General features: G+C 44.6%; 1 protein-coding gene across 2 annotated transcripts in view; it reads right to left on the bottom strand.

Annotated features, from left to right (window-relative positions):
- RPH3A (rabphilin 3A) overlaps positions 1 to 16919 on the bottom strand; it is a 327862-nt gene that overhangs the window by 73057 nt on the left and 237886 nt on the right. For both annotated transcript variants that reach the window (XM_029571543.1, XM_029571542.1), the window contains exon 7: positions 14095 to 14136. In XM_029571543.1, the coding sequence (XP_029427403.1) occupies positions 14095 to 14136 (42 nt within the window). The remainder of the gene's footprint in view (positions 1 to 14094; positions 14137 to 16919) is intronic.

The raw sequence follows: 16919 nt of genomic DNA, 5'->3' as shown, positions 1-16919 counted from the left end.
TGCCATGCGCATATTAGAAAATCCCCCGACTTGTGCGTGTAAAAGCTGGCTTATGGGGGAGGGGGGCCTAAATGGCGTGGGTAAAATCTACTTGCGTAACTCTTTAAACTTTGAAGTACAAATATGAGGATATAGCATTTAAGACTTATCTGGCTAGGTACAGCTTCTTCTTTTTTATTTTTTATCACTTATCTGGCTATCTTGCACCTTAGCGGTGGTGCCTAAGAAGCAGCAGGGTAAATTCAGACTGATAAACAATCTCTCCTACCCAGCGGGCTGGGCTGTGAATAATTTCATCCCACGGGATGCACTCAACCTCCTTAGGGATTGCAGGGAAGGGGCTCTGATGGCGAAAGTCAACATAGTAAGCTTTTATATAAGTTAACTGTATATATCTGTTCTTTGTAAGGGCTTCGCCCAAAAAGTTCTTGTTTTTTGTGAACCGATGCGATGTGCGAACGGACATCGGAATAGAAAAGACGTTAAATAAATAAATAAATAAATAAATAAATAAACGTAAGAATATTTGCATGCATAGGTTACTCGTATTTTATAACCTGCACATATCATTTGCACCCAGGCTATAAAATACTGTAGCAACTTTGCACGCACCTAAATGTGTTAATGGGCAAGCTTGTAATGACTGGAAGAGTAGCCTAGTGGTTAGAGCAGTGGGCTACAAACCAGGAGACCAGGGTTCAAGTCCCCCTGCTGCTCCATGTGACCTTAGGCAAGTCACTTTACCCTCCCATTGCCTCCGGAACAAACTTTGGGGACAGGGAAATACCTACAGTACCTGAATGTAATCCGCTTTGAAGTGCTGTGAAAAGTGGAATATAAGAATCTAGCATAAATTAAATAAATAATGGCTGCAAGATGTGAAATTTCATTGCACTGGAAGAATGATTTTGTGGCAGGTACTTTACATAAATATATTTGGAATACCTAAGGGCAATACTGTACCAACTTTTCCATCTATCTGGGAACCTTCTGAATGTCTTGGAATAAAGAAGATGTGAAGACATTTCGGTGTGACGTGGAGGGACAAGTGGCCCCATGTAAACTGCTTGCCTACATAAAGTGAAATCATATGGTTACAACTATACTTAGGGAAGGAACCTTACAGTTGAATACGACCCCAGATAGGCTGGAAGAGATTCTGTAGCTTAGAGATAGACGCGGTGGTGCTGCAGCGTGCGTGGATGCCGCCGATAACCTGGCACCGCGCACTCCGCTGACCCCAGGGAGGGAGCGGGAGACGCTGTCTCTTTGGCAATGCAGCGTCAGCGTGCACTGATAATGTGGCCCACGCGCTGCCGAGGATGTGGTGCATGTGTGACCTCGGCACAGCTAACAACGCGGCCCGTGCAGGCTGATGTTGGCTAACCCCCCCGCCAAAGGGAGCATGCCCGGTCCCAGCCGCAGGACCCTCGAGCTACAGGCGGGGGGGGGGGCGCACTAAGCAGGTCTTGGAGGTGTGCCCAGTGAGGTGGGAGAATAATCTGGGACGGCTCATTGGCCACCTCTAGCCCTGGGCCGTCCCACAGGGTGGGAGTAGCTGCACAGAGGGAGGTATCAGACTGGGGCCCAGTGCCCCGGCCTCTTTTGCTTCCTGTCCTCTGCGTGGGTGCCTTGCTTGGGCTGCTGCTGCTGTTGTAATTAGAACTTCAATTGGTTAAAAACAAAAAAAACAAAACACAGCTGCAAAAGGTAGCAGCAAGTAGCCCGGTGGCAAGGGGCAGGCTACAAACCAAGGAAGCCAGGGTTTATATCGTTCCTGCTCTTCCATGTGCCATCCTCTTCGTGGTTCCTCGCTGGACGTCTAATCATCCGGCAGCCTGACCTCCACGAGGTAAATCCCTTGGGGATTGTGGTGGGAGGATCCTTTTCAGCTCTTCCTAGGGTGTTTAAAGTTCACAGCACTTTTAGCTCAGCCATGGCACGAGGTCGCAGGGCCAGAGCTTCGATGCGCCGTCCAGCCCAACAGGGGGATCCGGGGTATCCAGTATCAGCTGGGGAGGAATCCCCATGTGCACCGCCAGCCGGTAACCCCAGGGGAGCATGGGATCTGGGAAACACTGGGCTTTCCAGGGAATAGTCAGGCGGAGTCCTCAGCCCACCCCTGGGGACTGAGGCACCAAACCTCAGTGACTTAGCAAGCAGCAGTGTGATGCAGGGGATGGGAATCAGGCAGCCTGGGGGTAGTTTCCCTGCTGGGAATGGTTGCATTCCCCTGCCCCCCTCACCGGCTGACCAGTCAAAGGGTTGGAGAGCGGGACACTCGGCCAATTACCCAAGTGGTTTCACCCCCCTGAGAACAGCGTGGCTCACAGCTGGGGGAGCCCGGCTGCCAGGCTTCTCTGCGTTTCCCTGTAGTCTGCGGAGCTGTTCCCCCTGCCATGGCCAGATCCAGAGCCCCAGAATTTTTACCAGGGTGCCCAACGGCATTGGCAACCAGGCTTCCCCTCCTGGTGCTGGCCAATGGAACCTCGGTTACGTCACATGCCTGCAGCCCATGGGCAAGCAGTGCACCGAAGCCACAAGAGCCTGACACGTCGGTCCCTCCGCTCTCTGCCCCGGTCTACCCTGAGCTCGAGAACTCCAGTACCCTGAACCGGCTGGACCTACAGAGGGCCACAGATGAGCGTGTGGTCCACGCCCCCAGTGTGCAGCCTGTGGCGCCACCGACTGCTGCAGGTGAGTCCAGCGGGGTCACATCAGCGCACAGGGCTGGGGAATCTGCTGAGCAACTGCCATGGGCAGAGAGGGTGTTTCCCCACAACTGAGGCCGGGAAGGCCCTGTCCCCGGCAGAGCACAGCAAAAGGAGGCATAAGAGGAAGAGTAGGAGGCACTCCTGTCGCTCAGACTCCTCGGGCAGCAGGAGTCCCTCACCAGCATCTTCCCTGAGCTCTCCGGGGGTAGTCAGTAGCAGAGGGCTCTCGGAACACCCTTGCCACTAATGCCAGCCTGCCAGCAGAAAACGTGACAAAGCAGTTGGGATCAGCTGGTTCCCCAAATGCGGCAGCAATTGACAAAATTCACCCCCCACCAGAGGTACTAATCATACACCTTGGAGGCAATGACTTGAGACTCATGCCCGGACACCTGCTCTTAGATAATATGAGGAGTGACATCACCGTCATCCTGTCCTTGATGCCCAGCACCATGCTCATCTGGTCGGAGATCATCCCTCGCTGCCAGTTCCTCGACTCACCATTCTGGATGCACTGGATGAAGAAATTAAACAAGCAAATTGGTACTTTTGTCGAGCATGGGGGTGGCGTATACATAAGACACTATGTCTGGATGTGCATGGATTGCTCGGTACTGTTTCGTAACGAAAGGTGCACCTTTCAGATATACGACAGGACCTGTTCTTGGCCAAATTGAAACGTGCCATACATAGAGTCCTGACAGGTTCCTTGCACTCGCCTGAAAGGTCCCTAGCCATTGGCCGCATCTAGGTGGGGAGGGTCCCGAATAAGCCATCTGGTTATTCGGACCCTATAGCGGGTGTACCCGAGCCGGGGAGGGGGAGGTTTCATCTAGAGATAGTGCACAGCACGTGATAAACAACATCAACGCAAGGGGGGGGCTGTCTGTTGCCAGGGCCCTCTGGCGCTGGAGTGGTGGCAGACCGGATGCCCACACCCTTCGTTGGGGAAGTCACCTTGCTTGGACGCGGCAGGTATCCAGAACGCCCTGTGATTTCCTCTCGGATAGCGAAGGCCTTGCTTGGTTGAGGCGGGCCCGGGCTGCCTGCACAGTGGAAGACCCTTGGAGAGCTTACCTATGCGCTTCAACTTTTAGGAAAAGACTAAAAACTTGGCTTTTTAAAAAAGCTTTCCCAGATCTGGATTAAATTCCCCACTCATCATCAGCATAAACACAAAAGTTAGGAACTGTAAAAAAAAAAAAAAAATCCCACTAACTTCACACGCAGTCACAGCAACATTTTATTATACTTCACAACAATATCTTATCTAATCATTTTGCTACACATCTACATTTTATAATATTATACATATTTATTAATTGATACAGCTGGTTAAAATGCTTATAGTCGTTCTACAATTCCTCCCCTTTCATATCCAAGTTATTTTTCCATGTTTTTTGTAACTTTCTCACATCCAAAATATTGTTATAATATTTGTTAAGTTTCATACTATATTTGTTCTTATATTGGGAAATGTTCTTTACTTTGTTACTCTCTGCCTTTACTCACATTGTTAATTGTAAACCGGGTTGATGTGATTCCTATCATGAAACTCGGTATAATAAAAAATAACAAATAAATAAAATAAATAAATGGCTCGGGTACGGAGCTTGTTAATACTGTTTATTGTCATAAAGTTTTGGCCAATTTCATCCCACATCTGGTTTACAGAGTATTTTTTTTTATATGTGAGTGTGTATTACCGTGTCCTCCCCCACCTTCCTACCCGGCGACGGACAGTTGCGGCTGCCCAGGTTAAGACGTGGTGCTGGGGTGTGCGCAGACGCCTCCGATACGCACGTAACCCTTTGAAAATCTGCCCCATAATGAACAACATCAATGCGAGGGGGAGCTGTTTGTCGCCAGGGCCCGCTGGCTCCAGTGCGGTGGCAGACCAGATGCCCACACCCTTAGTTGGGGCGGTCATCTTGCTTGGACGCAGCGGGAGACCGGAACGCCCTGTGATTTCCTCTCGGGTGGCGAAAGGCCTTGCGTGGTTGCAGCAGGCCCAGGCCAGAGGTGACGTGCTGCCTGCACAGTGGAGGACCCTCTGAGAGCTTACCTATGTTATGGCTCTGGTACAAAGCTTGTCAATACTGTTTATTGTAATAAAACTGCGGCCAATTTCATCGCACATCTGGTTTACAGAGTATTTTGTACATGTGAGTGTGTATTACCGCATCCTCCCCTCCCCTAACTCCCTGATGACGGACAGTCATGGCTGCCCAGGTTATCTTAAAATGCGATAGTTTAAAAACAAACAATAAGTATTGTTCTTTATGAATGCTTAAGAAGGACAACTAATCAAAAAATAAAGTTTGTGTGAAAAATAAATAAATGCAAAAATGGAACTCTAATGAAAGCATATAGCAAAAGAGCAAAATTCTATTAAATTTCACAAAGAATATCAAAAAGTATCAAAAAATACAAAGTTAATATTCACATAAAAAACTTAGTAGAATTTAAAAAACAGCATGATAGAAAAAACTTCCAGATAAAAAAAACCGTAAACTCAAATAGGAATATGAAACAGTCTAATACAAAACAAATGAAACACAGTCCATGCTGCAAAAAATTACAATAATAATATTGTATGAGAATGCACAACCATTTCCTTTTCACAGGAATAATTCCTTGATTATAAAGCTAATATACAACGGCAAATACAATCTCTCCACTTTCTTATCAAAGCAGTTCCAGAATTGTAAACCGATGTGATATGTAAAATCGAACACCGGTATATAAAAGTAAATAAATAAATAAATAAATGGGCTGAAGTCCTCTTGTCCCTCAAAAGGTTATGCCTTCTCATACAGTATTATTCTAATTTTTTTATATAAAGAAAATGGAGGCATACACAAGTATTTTTAAATGTTTCAGTCAGTATAAAAACATTATTATAACTTATAAATGCATAAAAAACATCTGTGTTACAATAGACACCTCCCAAAATGACTATAAACACAGCTCATACTAACTCATGTCCACATTTTGAAAAGCCCACTAGATGGGCTTTTACCTAACTTTCAAACACACAAACAGAAGCAGCTAAATTCTACAATATTGAATTAGTGAGAAAAAACAGAAAAATTGTATATTGAAGTGATATCTGCCGGAAATATTGCACCCAAGTTTGTTTAACTGCATAGGGGGCAATTTTTGAAAAGCCCATTAGATGGGCTCTTACCTAATTTTCAAACCCACAAATAGCTAAAATATACAATATTGAACTGCTCAGAAATCAATACAATATTGGTCAGTCTGAGTTCCTTGTATGCCAGAAGCTTCAGCTAAGCCAAGACAGCAAAGGATTCTGGGTCAGCTGAGTGAAAGAAAAGTCTTCATGTTAGGCTTCCCATATATCATTAGATGTTCCTAAAACATGTCACATTTATATATTGAAATCAATTCATAAAAAGAGAACATTCTCCTCTGTAGCATTGTTCCACAACAGTTGATACATAATTCATTTACAGAATCCATATTATGAAGCTCGATAATACATTTCCTCATAAACAGGTCAATCAGTCTTTAAACCGCATATTGCCACTTACAGGAATGGCAATCAAGTTTCTTGGCAAGTTCCGATGTGACAAAACTTCCGGTCTCCTGTACTTCAAGACATATCAAGCTATATACGTCTTCAAAGCTCTTCTTTGCCTCAACCATTGTACACCAGTTGATCTGCAAATTCTGGTTTGTTTTAAATATTAAATACTAAGGGGCGGATTTTAAAAGGAGTGCGAATAGCCTACTTTTGTTTGCGCTCCAGGCTCCAGGCGCAAACAAAAGTACGCTGGATTTTAGTAGATACGCGCGGAGCCGCGCGTATCTGCTAAAAACCTGGATTGGCGCGCGCAAGGCTATGGATTTTGTATAGCCGGCGCGCGCCGAGCCGCACAGCCTACCCCTGTTCCCTCCGAGGCCGCTCCGAAATCGGAGCAGCCTTGGAGGGAATCCTCTAACGCCCTCCCCTCACCTTCCCCTCCCTTCCTCTACCTAACCCACCCACCCGGCCCTGTCTACACCCCCCCCTTACCTTTGTTGGGGATTTACGCCTCCCAGAGGGAGGCGTAAATCCCTGCGCGCCAGCGGTCCTCCTGCGCGCCGGGCCGCGACCTGGGGGCGGGTACGGAGGGCGCGGCCACGCCCACGGACCGCCCCGGGCCGTAGCCACGCCCCCGTACCCACCCCCAAAACGCTGCCGACACGCCCCGAAAACGCCGCGACGACCGGGACCGCCCCCGACACGCCCCCAACACGCCCCCCTCGGAGAACCCCGGGACTTACGCGAGTCCCGGGGCTCTGCGCGCGCCGGTAGGCCTATGTAAAATAGGCTTCCCGGCGCGCAGGGCCCTGCTCGCCTAAATCCGCCCGGTTTTGGGCGGATTTAGGCGAGCAGGGCTCTTAAAATCCGCCCCTAAATGTAGACTGGCATAAAATATTTTAGTTCTTAAAGTAGGTTAATCCGGGTCAGCCAATTTGCTTTTTTTTTCCTAAAGCAATTTCCACAGTGCTGTAATTTAATTAAATAATCGCAGGTGCGAATGCTACCATAATTAGCATACAATTTAAAATGCTAATTATGCCATAATAAGCAAAATAACATTGAAATACTTAACAGCATCACAAAACAATTACACCTACTAAACCAAGCAATTTGCATTGTAATAGAAGAATATTTTTTAGAATTCAATAAGAAATAGATGCAAGTCACAGATTACTAGTAAAGGAAAAAAAGCAAGACACATTGTGATAGTTCAAACCCTATCTGATTATATATAGAAACATAGAAATGATGGCAGAAGGCCAAACGGCCCATCCAGTCTGCCCAGCAAGCTTTCGCTCTTGATTTTTTTTTCATACTTATGTTAGTCTTGGCCTTAGTAACCTTTTTGGTTCTATTTCCCTTCCACCCCCGCCATTAATGTAGAGAGCAGTGTTGGAACTGCATCTAAGTGAAATATCTAGCTTAATTGGTTGGGGTAGTAACTGCCGCAATAAAAAAGCTACTCCCATGCTTATTTGTTTACCCAGCCTGTGCAATTCAGTCCTTGTTGGTTGTCTGAATATAAATCCACTTTTCTTCATTCTCCCTGCCGTTGAAGCACTGAGCTGCTTTATTTATTTGGAACTTTTATATACCGACATTCATGTACAAGATTACATATCACATCGGTTTACATCGAAACGAGAATCGCATGAAAGAATGCAGTACATTAAGGGGCGGATTTTAAGAGCCCTGCTCGCCTAAATCCGCCCAAATCCGGGCGGATTTAGGCGAGCAGGGCCCTGCGCGCCGGTAGGCCTATTTTACATAGGCCTACCGGCGTGCGCAGAGCCCCGGGACTCGCGTAAGTCCCGGGGTTTTCGGAAGGGGCGTGTCAGGGGCGGGCCCGAACCGCGCGGCGTTTTCGGGGCGTGTCGGGAGCGTTCCGGGGGCGGGCCCGGGGCGTGGCCACGCCCTCCGGACCCGCCCCCAGATCGCGTCCCGGCGCACTAGCGGCCCGCTGGCGCGCGGGGATTTACTTCTCCCTCCAGGAGGCGTAAATCCCCCAACAAAGGTAAGGGGGGGGTTTAGACAGGGCCGGGCGGGTGGGTTAGGTAGGGGAAGGGAGGGGAAGGTGAGGGGAGGGCAAAGGAAAGTTCCCTTCGAGGCCGCTCCGATTTCGGAGCGGCCTTGAAGGGAACGGGGGTAGGCTGCGCAGCTCGGCGCGCGCCGGCTATACGAAATCGATAGCCTTGCGCGCGCCGATCCCGGATTTCAGCGGATACGCGCGGCTACGCGTGTATCTACTGAAATCCAGCGTAATTTTGTTTGCGCCTGGAGCGCCAACAAAAGTACGCCTATTCGCGGTTTTTGAAAATCTACCCCTAAACAAGGCATACAAGAACTGGGATCAACATTGTAAGTAAATGCCGCGCTCATCCTGCGAGCAAGAAACTGAAAAACGCACACTATCACATTTCAAGTGAAGTATCAGGCTTAATTGATTCGGGGTAGTAACCGCTGTAACAAGCAAGCTACTCACCGCTTTTTTTTGAAAGCAAATCCTTTTTTCCACATTTCCTCTTGCCGTTGAAGCATAGAGCAATGTTGGAGTTGCATTAACCGTGTGTATGTTTATTGAATAAGGGTATTATCTTCAGGTAGTAGCAGTCATTCCCGCAAGCCACCCTCTCTTCATTTACATCCTCTAGACTTTATGGATCCACAGTGTTTATCCCACACCCCTTTGAAGTCCTTCGCAGTTCTGGTCTTCACCACTTCCTTCGGAAGGGCGTTCCATGCATCCACCACCCTCTCCGTGAAGAAATACTTCCTGACATTGGTTCTGAGTCTTCCTCCCTGGAGCTTCAAATCGTGACCCCTGGTTCTGCTGATTTTTTTCCAATAGAAAAGGTTTGTCATTGTCTTTGGATCATTCAAACCTTTCAAGTATCTGAAAGTCTGTATCATATCACCTCTGCTCCTCCTTTCCTCTAGGGTGTACAACTTCAGATTCTTCAATCTCTCCTCATAAGTCATTTGATGAAGACCATCCACCCTTAGTCGCCCTTCTCTGGACCGCCTCCATCCTGTCTCTGTCCCTTTGGAGATACGGTCTCCAGAACTGAGCACAGTACTCCAGGTGAGGCCTCACCAAGGACCTGTACAAGGGGATAATCACTTCCCTTTTCTTACTCGATAGTCCTCTCTCTATGCAGCCCAGCATTCTTCTGGCTTTAGCTATCGCCTTGTCACATTGTTTTGCCGACTTCAGATCTTTAGACACTATCACCCCAAGGTCTCTCTCCTGCTCCATGCACATCAGCCCTTTACCCCCCATTGAATACAGTTCTTTCGGATTTCCACACCCCATATGCATAACTCTGCACTTCTTGGCACTGAATCTCAGCTGCCATATCTTCAACCACTCTTCCAGCTTCCTTAAATCCTGTCTCATTCTCTCCACTCCTTCCGGCGTGTCCACTCTGTTGCAGATCTTAGTGTCATCCGCAATAAGACAAACCTTACCTTCTATCTTGTCTGCTATGTCGCTCACATGCTCACATAGATATTGAACAGGACCAGTCCCAACACCGATCCTTGCGGCACTCCGCTTAACACCGCTCTCTCTTCAGAGTAAGTTCCATTTACCATCACACATTGTCTTCTGCCCATCAACCAGTTTGCAATCCGGGCCACCACCTCGGCACTCACTCCCAAGCTTCTCATTTTATTCACCAGCCTCCTGTGTGGAACCATATCAAAAGCTTTGCTGAAATCCAAGTAGATGACATCAAGCGCTCTTCCTCTATCCAATTCCCTAGTCACCCAGTCAAAAAAGTCAATCAGATTTGTCTGACAGGATCTTACCCTGGTGAATCCATGCTGCCTCTGGTCCAGCAATTCTCCCGACTGTAGCTAGTTCACTATTCTTTCTTTCAGCAGCGACTCCATTACTTTGAAATTGGTTTCAAACTAAGACCTAGATTTATCATTTTGCTATAAATTTTGCAAGAATAGTGCCCACGAGAAAAAACAAAAAACCAAAAAAAAGGGGCATGGTTAGGATAATTTTTGAGATATTGCAACGTACACTATTTTACCGCATTGCATAGGTATTCTACTGCAACGCACGTTAAATTTATCGCACCCGTGATATTTTCACATCGCAAGCATGTACTCTGCTGTCCGTACCTCTGACTGTGCATGTAAATCTGCCCCTCAAAACCGGCCACCAGCAAAACCTCACCCCAAGTTACTAGTTGCCCTTCCTACAATGGATTAAAATGTTGACTAATATGTGTGCCTCCCCAAAGGCTATTCTCTCTCTCTCCTCCTCCCCTCCCCTGCCCCCCTCCTGCTTGAAACGGGATTTGTGCTTTTTAGAGCAAATCCCATTTCGGGTATAAAGCCAGGAAAAAAGGTGTAGTTATTTCCGGTGTTAAGACCCGCGAATACATGCGTTACACTATTGCACACAATGCTAATCACCCCTCATTTTAATTTACTCCGCCCAAACTCCTCCTATTTGGGAAAAATTTTTAAATTTGCATACATACCTCGCAATTCATTATTTATCGCGGGCGTTATGGCAGGCATTAGGGCCCTAATGCCCGCGATAAGGCCCTAACGCATTTGATAAATGACCCTGTAGATTTGTTCTAAGATGCTTAAAATTGATTTCAGACTGCTTTGAAGAAGCAAAGACCGTACAACATCGCCATGCAAGAAAACAATCCATTTAGATGTCACTGGGGTTTATTTTATATATCTACAAGATTTACACACAGACTTTGTTCAGCAATGGGCATGACAGAAATGAGGGATGCTGTGCTGGATGCTTGGGAGGCACAGACAGACAATGGTGGAATAAGGAAGTCAGGAAAAGGCTGAAGGTGACTGAGATTACAGAGAAGAGGAGGGAAAGAAGACTGGTGTGGTTTGGACTTGTGGAAAGAAGAGATGAATGTTTTCATTGGCAGGAAGGTGAAGGATAAAAGGCCTAGAGAAAGCCTCCCCCCTCCCCATCCCAAAAAAAGCATGGATCAGTACTGTTTACCAGAATATGGCTCAAAGAAGAGAAATGTACTAGACCAAGTACCATTATGGAGAATGGATAGGACCATGGATGCTATATATACATGAGAAACACACAGACAGAAAGATGATATAACAATAGAAGCTCCACTGCAACGTAAAAGCTCAAACTATAAGCATCCCATAGACAGATAACAGGGAAAACTTTTGGTAAACTGGGTCAATAAAGGCTTAATGTAGGAAAAAAATATTTTATTTATTTATATTTAAAATGTATATACTACCTATCCAACAAAAGGCTCCAAGCAGATAACAATACATTCAACACTTAATACAATGATATAAAAACTTTCTCCACTAGCACTGTTGTACTGTTGAAACTGCTTCCTCGTGTAGGGTCTTCTAAGGAGTTGACCTATAATTGGCAGCCTTTAGAACTTATTTATTTATATTGTTTTATATGCCAGTATTCTGTAATCAATCATACCGGTTCACAATTTCAAAATAAAAACCAAAAGAACTACAGTATTACAATAAAACAAATAAAACCAAATAAGATCAAGAAAATAAAATTGTCATAAAAACAATAAGATTAAAAAAAAAATAAAGTACTACAGCTATAAATTTATAGATAAACAAAAAACAAATATCAGTAAAACAATCAAAAGAGCATTAGCTTCTCAATAGTCAAAGTTTGTCTTTCAGAAAAGTATAAAACCCTCATGAGGTGTCTTCTCCGAAAGCCTTTATAAAATAACCATGTTTTTAAATCTTTCTTAAAAGTCCGATAATTCGGTTGTAGTCTCAGTTCAATAGGAATAAAGTCCCATAATCTGGAATACGGTTGAGTTTATTGTAGTGGAGGGGATATGTGTGCCTCCCCCTCTTAGAGGGGAGGCACACATATGGCTACTGGTTGAAACAAGATTCTGGGCTTGATGGACCTTTGGCCTGACGCAGTATAGCAAATCTTGTATGCTTGTTCTTGTATATGACTCCTAATACAGTGGCTCCCAAACCTGTCCTGGGGGACTCCCAGCCAGTCAGGTTTTCAGGATAATCCATAGTGATTATGCATGAGATAAAATCTACATGCTGTGGAGACAGTGCATGCAAATTTATCTCATGCATATTCACTGTGGATATCCTGAAAACCTGACCGGCTGGGGGCCTCCAGGACAGGTTTGGGAGCCACTGTGTTAGGAGTCATATACAAGAACAAGCATACAAGATTTGCTATAGTGAGTCAGGCCAAAGGTCCATCAAGCCCAGAATCTTGTTTCAACCAGTAGCCAATCCAGATTACAAGTACCTGGGCATGATCCAAAAAGGTAGATAGATTCCATGATGCTTATCCCAGAGATAAGCAGTGGATTTCCCAAAGAATACCTTAATAATGGTTTATGGACTTTTCTGCCAGGAACTTGTCTAAACCCAGCTACACTAAAAGCTTTTACCACATCCTTTGGCAATGAGTTCTAGAGTTTAATTGTGCATCGTGTAAAAAAAAACTATTTTCTCCTATTTGTTTTAAATGTACTACTTTGCAACTTCATTGTGTGTCCTCTAATCTTTGTATTTTTTGAAAGAGTAAACAATCAATTCGCATTAACCCATTCCATTCTACTCCATTCATTTTATAAACCTCTATCACATCTGGATTGGATAGCGCCATGAATTTTGTATGTCCTAGTCTTTCCAACATTGTCTGAAATGCAGTAAAAGAGCATGGGATCCACAAGTTCCTCTGCAAGTTACAAGGGCACAGACAATATATGTTTGTTCCTCATTGTGCTTACATCTCAGAAACAAATCCTCTCCTCACATCCCACCTATCTTACCCTCTTTCTAAAACGGTTGTTCTCAGAACTGGCTTTAGGGGTCATATAACCTGTGTAGTTGTACAGGTCTCCACTACTTCAGGGGTGCCGACAACTAAATCATTATGGAGCAGCTCCCCTCTGGGCAGGGAGAGAAGGGAGCTGCCGTGGCTTTGATGGGCCATTGCCCAGTGTGGTGCTCCCTAGGGGTAAGGAGAGGGGAAGAGAACCCATTCCTGTTGCCTGCATACAGCACAGCCGGCACTAAAGCCAGTACTGGTGGTTCTTAATATTTTAAGCTGTGAAAAGTCATTATCATGGTGTGAATAAGCTGAAGATGATCTCAGGGCTTGCCAGCAGAGAGAGAGACACTGGAGGAGAGAGAGAAAAAATACTGAATGATTGTTTCATTTAAAAATGATCTTGAGGGGGGTCTAGCTGGTCACTAAAACTTAAGAGTCCAGTAGGAATTGGTTTTTCACTGTGCTGCAGAACTGGCAACAGATATACCGGTGTTTTTGCACTGCTTTTTGGATTTATTGGCCAGCTAGAAGACGGTTTGACTGGACAGACCTTTTTTCTTTGTTCAACTTCATATCATCTTTATTTATGTAAGTTTTGCCAAATGCCCTCCTTTGTAGGTCCTCATTACTTAAGACCCTGTTTTCGGCTTTGGCTAGTATGGTGTTTTCCCCCCCTTACTGAGGAATTTAATCTGGAAATAAGATTTTGTTGCAGGCAGATTCTGAGGGTGTCGCCTACAGCCAACAGTTTGGTGTCTTTCTGTAGACGTAAATATACTATCAGGGAAAAAAAAATCTAATCAAAGGGAGAAAAATCTAGACAAAATTAAAACTAATCAAAAAATGCTTATTCATGAAGAAAATTTCATTCCTCATTCAAAAAGGACGATATTTGGATAATAAGATCTTTGCAGCAGTATCAGACAGAAAAATGTGTTACACATACAAATGAGGTACAGTAGTTGGCTGTCTAATATACATATATTTTTTAATTTCAAACTTCTTACCATACGAGTCTTGCTCAGCAGGGTGTACAGCTTCTACCTGGCCTGTGCAGCACAAATGAACAACAGATACAGTTAAAAGTCTTATGAACTGGAATCATGGAGGGCAAAGCAATACTCTTATAGGAGGTGAACATTAAGAAGTAATGCAGATACCGATGTGGATTTCAAGATACGATCTTTTAAAAACAAGAGTTTCTGAGGACCATGGAGTTTAAGTGAAAGATTGGCAAGGTATGTCACGAGGGGCAGAGACTGGGCCTCTAATGGTTTTGAAACTTTTTCATTGTATTTCTGTGAAGAGCAAGATCTTTCTGTAATGGCTGCCAATTTTTTTTTTTTAATAAAATATACAAACCCCTCTCCTCCCCCTTCCAAACAAAATGCCCCAGAGAAAGCTGGAGAACTCTTTAAAAGATCACTGAAATCAGAAACAGGATTCCCCTTTTGACTCATTCTTTCTTCTGGTCTCTCCAGGAAAACTCACAGTACAATAGTGGAGCCCTACTGGGTCATAAAGCTTTCAAGAACTCGATCACGTTTATTTGCTTTTAGGTTCATTTGTAACTTAGATATGCTTTACTAGATAACAGACAATTTGGGTTTGCTGATTTCATGTTGATGCCTCAGAGCAGATCAATGTGATCACTATAGGTATCAATGAGGCTTTGTCATTCAGAACCACAAATTATTGACATGCAAATAGAGTGGTACTTGAACCACACCACAAACTTAGGTTTCAATCAATTCTACATACAGAAAACAGCAACTACTACTCACAATTTTCAAACTTAGGATAATTCAACTATTTTTCTGTATGAGTTGGCATGTGTCTCATACATCCACATGTACTTTTCTGCAAAAGATTCTAGAAACTAGAACAGATATTTTGTTTACTAGTCAGATTCTATCTTGATTGGCCACAATGATCTCTCAGTTTCGAATCTTGAGATTTAGCTGTCTGTGATACATACACATTAACACAAGTAGGAAGTATTGTGCGAAGGGTCAATTTAATCCCTTAGGAGAGAGAAATACCATCATATAGTTATGATTTGTATTTTTCTCTCATAAGGGACAAAATTGACCCTTTGAGTGATACATACACACTAATGCATTCAGTCTCCCAAAACTTGTGGAAGAAATACTAAAAAAAAAATGATAGTATCATAGTAATAATAATAATCATTATCAAGCCAATATCAAAGCAAAGAAAAAACTTAAGAACTTAATTCTAAAAATATACTAGGAAAATAAACGATCACGGGAATCATACAGGACTACAAAACACATGGGGTAGATTTTAAAACATACATGCGTGCGCATATGCATGCGCCAATGCACGCATGTTATAAAATCTGTTGGCCATGCGCACTGGATTTTATAATCTGTGTGCTCACATGTGCGGCGGTACGCACAAGGGGGGTGAATTTTTGCAAAGTCCGTGTGGCGACACAATCGGACCTTCACCAGTTCCCTCCCAGTTTGCTCCAATTAAGGAGTGGACTGGGAGGGAACTTCCCTAACACCCTGCCTAACCTTCCTTCCCCTCTTCTCCCCACCCCCTAAACCTAACCTAACTTGCCTCAGTTTGTTTATTTTATTACTTACTGCACCTCGGGAGCAGAAGTAATTTACACGCCAGTTGACTGCCGGCACGTGCTTCCCCAGGACAGTGGCTAATGGCCACTGTCCCGGCCAGCCTCTGTCCTGCCCCACCCCCCCCAGGTCCGCCCCTTTCTCAGGGCCCGGCATTTGTGCGCGTATCGCCACTTACATGCGTGGCTGGGCCCTTTTAAAAATACGCGCAGGGCGCGTGGGCCCCACCCACGCGTGTAAGTGGTGATTTTTACACGCGTGGTTGATTTAAAATTCGGCCGATATTGCATCTCTCACTAAAAGTCTGGAAATTGACATAAAAGAAAGAAAGTGTTCTGTAAAAAGTTCATAACTATAATCATAGCAATAGTCCCAAAAGTAGTAAACATGAACACAAAGTATGCAGCATAGAGTTCTCTTGTTTCTCTGTGCTTGCATCAGGACTTGTGGAGAAACAAATTCATTCTGATGAGAAATAGGCAAGGCAACTCACAATGTAACATTCTTTCAGTAATGATTCCTACCTGGTGCATGATGGACAAAAGCATAGGTAGTCCCCTTATTTTTCCCTGCTCTTCCCCACCCCCCCCCCCCAGTAGGGCTGTAGGTAGCACTCCCTACTTTTCCCTGCTCTTCCCCTCCCCCAGTAGCTCTCCCTTTCTCTAACTTGAAGTCTGCAAGCTTCAAAGTCACAAGTAGAACTCACTCAAAGACCAGCTACAAGGTTGTTTCCTACATAACTAAGATTAGGTTAGAAACAGAACAGCTGTAGCTTCACACAGAATAGTTGGGCAGGAAGCCCAAAATATAGCATAAAAATTAAGAGACAGAATGAAGATTCAGATTCAGTAAAGAAAGCACCATTAGCCATCTGAAGACCTGAGACTGAATCTCCAGTACCAAGTTCCCGATTTCCTGATACTGTCTTACACCTGGGAGCATGCTACTGCTAATGCTTTTCATGCATATAACCTTTGGTTTCTAACTGAATATAAGAATTCATAATATAACCTGTGTTTTGATTTTATTTGTCAGACATTGTCATAAGAACTGTTTTTGCATATATGATACAGAGAACATAGCTTTTCATAATTTCTCATAAGCTGTAATTAGTAACAGTGTCTTTTTTTATGATCCAGACTACAAGGAAAAAAACCCACCATTCTTACAACACAATAGTACCTATGCCTCACATTCCTTAACCTCTTGCCTTCTTTTATAAGATTTAA

This window comes from Rhinatrema bivittatum, chromosome 11, assembly GCF_901001135.1.
Source record: "Rhinatrema bivittatum chromosome 11, aRhiBiv1.1, whole genome shotgun sequence".
NCBI classification, from domain to species: Eukaryota; Metazoa; Chordata; class Amphibia; order Gymnophiona; family Rhinatrematidae; genus Rhinatrema; species Rhinatrema bivittatum.
Note: the sequence above shows the minus strand (reverse complement) of the source record. Positions and strands in the feature narration are given on the sequence as shown.